At 39.1% G+C, this 5,595-nt stretch overlaps 1 protein-coding gene across 3 annotated transcripts in view; it reads right to left on the reverse strand.

Moving 5' to 3' along the window:
• Nucleotides 1-465: 465 nt before the first annotated feature.
• The window catches only part of CUNH8orf37 (chromosome unknown C8orf37 homolog), a 31,445-nt gene continuing 26,315 nt past the window's right edge, over nucleotides 466-5,595 (reverse strand). The window contains exons 6-7 of one of the 3 annotated variants that reach the window (XR_002783442.1): nucleotides 2,918-3,167; nucleotides 466-657 (exon numbers count right to left, since the gene is read on the reverse strand). Coding sequence is in view for 2 of the 3 variants with exons in the window: in XM_011372888.2 (XP_011371190.1) it covers nucleotides 2,993-3,167 (175 nt within the window). In the remaining variant the exon portion in view is untranslated. Of the gene's footprint in view, nucleotides 658-2,746; nucleotides 3,168-5,595 lie in introns of those variants that run through there. The other 2 variants (XM_023538238.1, XM_011372888.2) reach the window with 2 other exon arrangements.

Genomic DNA, 5,595 nt, shown 5'->3' on the forward strand with positions numbered 1-5,595 from the left:
AAAATTAGACATACAGTTTATATATTACATGATATATGGAATTAAATTCTGTAATTATCTTTTTTTGGTAATTATCTTATTATATGACTTGTACTTTTGTGTTAATATAGTAATTTGCTCAGTATAATACAGATGCTCCTCGACTTATGATGGAGTTATGTCCCAATAAACTCATTATAAGTTGAAAATATCATAAGTTGAAAATGCATTTAACACAACCTACTGAACATCATAGCTTAGCCTAGCCTACCTTATACGTACTCAGAACACTTACATTCGCCTACAGTTGGGCAAAATCATCTAACACAATGGATACACTGTAGAGCAGGGGTCCCATCCCCGGGCTGCAGACCGGTACTGGTCTGTGGCCTGTTAGGAACTGGGTCGCACAGCAGGAGGTGAGCGGCAGGTGGTGAGTGAGTGAAGCTTCATCTGTATTTGCAGGTACTCCCCAGTGTTAGCATCACTGCCTCAGCTCCACCTCAGATCATCAGGCCTTAGATTCTCATAGGAACACTGGTCCCTAGTGCCAAAAAGGTTGGGGACCGCTGTTGTAGAGTATTGGTTGTTTACTTTCGTGATCATGAGCCTGACTATGCGCTGAGGCTCTCTGCCACTGCCCAGCATCATGCGAGTATTCTACTGCATGTTGGTAGCCTGAGGAAAGATCAAATTCAAAATTTGAAGTACAGTTTTTATTGAATATGTATCACTTTTGAACTATTGTAAAGTTGAAAAATCGTAAGTCAAACCATTGTAAGTTGGGTACCATCTGTACGTTAAATGATGTCAGAACTTTTGTGATTGTGTTTTGAGCCTTCATTTTATAACTGGGAGTCACAGTACATGCAGGCAGATCAGGTTCTTCCTTGGGAAGCTCTGGGGAGATGGCCGGCCCCAGAGGGCCCTCCTCTGCGGGTGATGGGCTGGAGGTTGCCCAGGCTGTCAACAGGGAGTCGGAATAGCAGAAGAGCTGACTCAGGTGTTTTCTGGCATTCTGAGCACAGGGCTTTGGCATCCACTTTACCTCTATCGCCTGCCCCAGGTGAGGAAAGAACCACTGTAGTCAGGTGCCTTCCATGTGCTGGAGCTTCTGTACTGGGAGCTCCATGGCCCAATAATCAGGTGTTTGGGACTCTCTTCCTAGGGGTCATAATAATTCACTCCTATCTTTCTTTGGAATATGACTTTGGCTCCTCTTTACATTTCTCAAAGATTCTTCTTTTCCATATTTCTCCTGACCTCTTCCCATTCTCAATCCCCAATAGGAACCTCTCAACAAACTCACGTTCTCACTCCTTCTCTATCCCATGTCCCATCCCCCTTCTTCCATGAAGCCTTTGGCAGAAGTATTTACTGATTTACAGGTTATGGCTTCCAAGCTTGTCAGCAGCCTCGTGGTGCCAAAAGAAAGGGAAAGGGGCTTAAACGTTTTAAGCCAGGACAGGGACAGATGTGGAGAGAGCCAGAGGACCAGCAGGATGTTTGATTTTCTTTTTATTTTCCTTTTTTAGTTTTGTGATCTTCAGAAGCTACTCAGGCAATATGACCTTAGACTTCCACTACTATTTATCTACAATTTGAGTTACATTATATGAGAAGGGAAATTGGTAAATGAAATGAGTTTGGACTTTGAATTTGGGTTGAAATCACAGTTTAAAAATTAGCTGAATGGATAATTTTCTGGAGAAAAATAACTCTTAAATTTGACTCAAGAAGCGATAAAAATATGTATGAACCAGTATTTTATCCTATTCTCTGCACTTTCCTGTATGTTTGAAATATTTCCTAATAATATATAGTTTAGAAAGCAAATAATGCTCAAAAAGTATACTTATTCCATTGCTTTAGAGAAAAAGCTAGTCACTTTCATCCATAGTTGGTACTAATATAAATTGATACAATCTTGTAAAAGGATAATTTTGCAATATCATCTAAATTAAAAATGTACATATTCTAAGGTAAAGCATAATATTATTATTACTTTTATAATAGTTTTATAATATTTTTACAAGTAATAATGTTATTATTACTTTTTTGGTTTAAAATAACTACCATTTAATTACATCTCACAATTTTGTGGACCAGAAATTCAGATAGGGCTCGTCTGGAGCAATTCTGCTCCACGCCAACTGAGGTCACTCAGTTGGATAGTGGATGGGGCTGATCCGGAGGGTCCAAGATGGCTTCACTGAGCTGGAAAGGCTGGGCTCCACTGGCACCAGAGTGCCTATGTGCAGCCTTTGGCACGTGGATCCATCTGAGATAAGTTGGAATTGTTACATGATGGATTACATACATGGTCTGGCTGCTCAAAATAGACCAGCAGTAAAGAAATGCATAATCTGGTCAGCAATCCCATAACAGAAAAATACTGAAACAGAAATTTCCATAAACAGAAGAATAGTTACATAAATTATGGAACATCCATATCATGGAATACCACAAGCCATTACATATAAGATAAATCTATGTATACTGGTTTGGAAAGATGTCTATGATATACTATTTGGTAAAAAAAAGCAAATGGTATAATAATATATACCAGATTTTTGCCTTAATTAAGAAAAAATTTTCAGTAAATATCTCTACCATCCATCCATCTATCCATCCATCCATCCATCCATCCATCCATCCATCCATCCAGAAGTCCAAAAGGAATAGCACCAAATGAACACTGTTTACTTCTTGGGATAGTGGAAGGATTTTTGCCTTTTTATATATTGTATTTCAATGAACAAAAAAATGAGAGTATAACATTTTTGATTTTCTTTTCTGTACGCTAAAAAATAAACCACCTTAAAAACAAAACCAAATCACTGCATTCAGGGAATATTTGTGCTGAACTATCATGCTCAAAGGTCCTGAAGATATGGTTTCCTGGTCTCAGAAAGCCTGTCAGCATAAACTTGCTTACCCTTACGATTTATTTCCTCAGTCACCTCTGCAAGCCTGTCACTTTGATTTTCCATCTTTTGCTGTAGGAATCATTTCATTGCTCCTCTTTCACTTTAGACCCCTGAAGTACGTAAGGAGTCAATTTTTGTGTATCAGTTAAAATTTTCCAATTTCCTTCCTGGGGTAGGTCCACAAGCTCGAAATGACAAGTGCTTCTGCATAAACTTCTGGGGTTAAGACTGATCATGTTTGGGGACTGTCCTTTTCTCCTAAAAATAAAGACAGGTGGTTTAGGGAGGATTTCTATTTTCAGCCAGAGAAAAACATTTAATGCCACTACTGCGGGGTATAGTTAACAACAGCAGGCAGATTTTGATGAAAAACAAAATGGATAATATTTTAGAGAAGCATTCTGGGTGCTTTTCCAATAGACCAAAAAGCCCATTGAAAAAAAATAAACAAAATCGGGTCCTCAGTGCACGCCTGCCCCCTATGGGCTAGCTTCTTAATTTATTAGTTTCACCAAGTCTGTAGGGCTCAGAATGATGGGTCTTAAAATCCCCAAGTCCCTTGGAGCCAAATATGTCCCTTCTTTTCCCAGTGTAACTAGCTACATTGGGGAAGTAAAGGCTTTTTCAGGACCTCCTTCCTTTGCTGGGTCCCTCAGGCCTCAGCGATGGCCAGAGTTGGGCTCAGAATGTGACTTGATGATTCAACAGCGGACCTGAAAGTATAATAATTTTAGATGATAAAAGGGGAAGTTTAAGCTTTCCTTTCATCCTTCTGGAAGCAGTGTATGTTTCTAGCAAAAGTATTGACACACAGGCTAGCAGTTTCCATTTTAGCCACATTATAATCAATGATGAGCAAAGGGGATGTCTGTTCAGTGCTGAATTTCACTAGGTTGTGAAATAACCTAAATGTACCAGCTCTGCTTATAGATGTTTGTATTTTGATGTTTGGTACTGAACAGAATCAAAGATGCTTAACATAAAAGACCCATAATTACAACTCCTTAGGAAATAGTCAATCCTCCTGGATGATGACTAGTGCCCTTGGGCCCTACTGACACAAACCCAACCCAGCACCTGTGCTTTGAAGCTTCCTTTAAATGGATCACTTTGGGTCATCTGCTATAAGAGGAAGCTTGGCGGCACTAACACATGTTGAAGACAAAATAGAAAGAATGCTGAAGAGGAAACCTATCGAGAAAGTTGTCTTTAATGTATGCATTTTTATATTGACAGAGATCATAGCAAAAAGAATTCACACTTGCCAGGCACCATGCTAAATGCTTTACATGGATTATTCTATTCACTTCCTCCAGCAATTCTGTGAGGTAAGCATTCTTATAATCTCTGTTCCACTGGTGGGGAAGAAGAGGCTCTGGGAGGACGTGACCTATAGAACGTCACCTCTTTTAAGTTGTAGAGTCAGGATTCAAATCCAGGCAGCCTAACACCAGCCTGTGCTCCTAAGCTCACCCATGACAGACAGCTCATTAACAGGGCAAAGGTGAGAAGGAGCACGGAGCTCCTTTGTTGAGCTTTGTGAGTACGCACATCACCTATGCCTTTACAAGTCGGGCTGTACACATCTTTTCCTTCTCATTCCTTGGGTTTATCACTGGACCTGGAATAGCTCAGAATAAATTTGTGCTGGTAATAAAATACCTAAAGGTCTTCCATAAAAAGTGAGTGGAAAAAAGCCTAAGTGGTCTTTAGTGCATAGTCAGCTGCAGAAGAAAATCAAAGCCAGAGAGAAGAGACTTGGAAGGCATTTTCTGAGATATGCCTCAATCCACTGGAAAATCTCTTAATCTTCCATCCCTCAAGAAAAATGTAAAAATAAAGCATTATATTCTTTGAGAGTAAATCTTTTGTAATTTTTCTTATACATCTTCTGGATATTTTTAAAAATCCTGAATAGAAGAACTTACATTGGTTTCTAAGTTATGAAAAGTTTCTCTATTAACTGAAAAACTTTTCTATCTACTTTTTAGAATACTGCTTTCTACTTGATATAAGTGTTGCTCTTTGCAATTAAAGATGGTGCCAGTGACTCACTTTCTGAAGGCCACATGCTCTGAAATGCTTCTTCTAGTGGAGAATTTGCACTATCCACATTTGGGAGGTTGTTATTCTTTTCCATGTAAGGTGAAAGGCTATTATGGAACTCAAATCTTGAACTTGATATTGATGCCTTGCTGTTTCTAGGGACTAAGAGAAACACTGATGACAGTACACTCTGAACCCTAAATGATATAATTATTCTATAATGATTATGTCATGAAAAGAGATTCATGCAAGTTTAATCCTAAAAGGGACATTAGAAATCACTTAGTATTAAACTTCATATTTTTATACTGGCAGTGAAAGCTCTTGGCAAAATTTTTTTTTTAACAGGTGAGAATACTAAAGTCCAAGGAAGAATGTGACATGCCCAAGGTCATATGGCTTCACAGTGGAATAACTGGGAGAATTTTTTTAAAATACTGATTCTTGGGCCTCAATGCAGACAAATTAATCAGAATTTCTGGGCCCCTGGGCCTGAACACTGGCACTTTTTAAAGCTTCCCAGGTATCTCAATCTGAAGCTGGAGTTGAAAACCACTGATCTAGACAGGAACCCAGGTCCTAACCTTGTTCCAGGGTCATCAAATTCACAGTCGTTTTTCATTTCTCATCCCCGACCCCA

Source organism: Pteropus vampyrus, unplaced genomic scaffold (genome assembly GCF_000151845.1).
Source record: "Pteropus vampyrus isolate Shadow unplaced genomic scaffold, Pvam_2.0 Scaffold215, whole genome shotgun sequence".
Classification (NCBI taxonomy): Eukaryota; Metazoa; Chordata; class Mammalia; order Chiroptera; family Pteropodidae; genus Pteropus; species Pteropus vampyrus.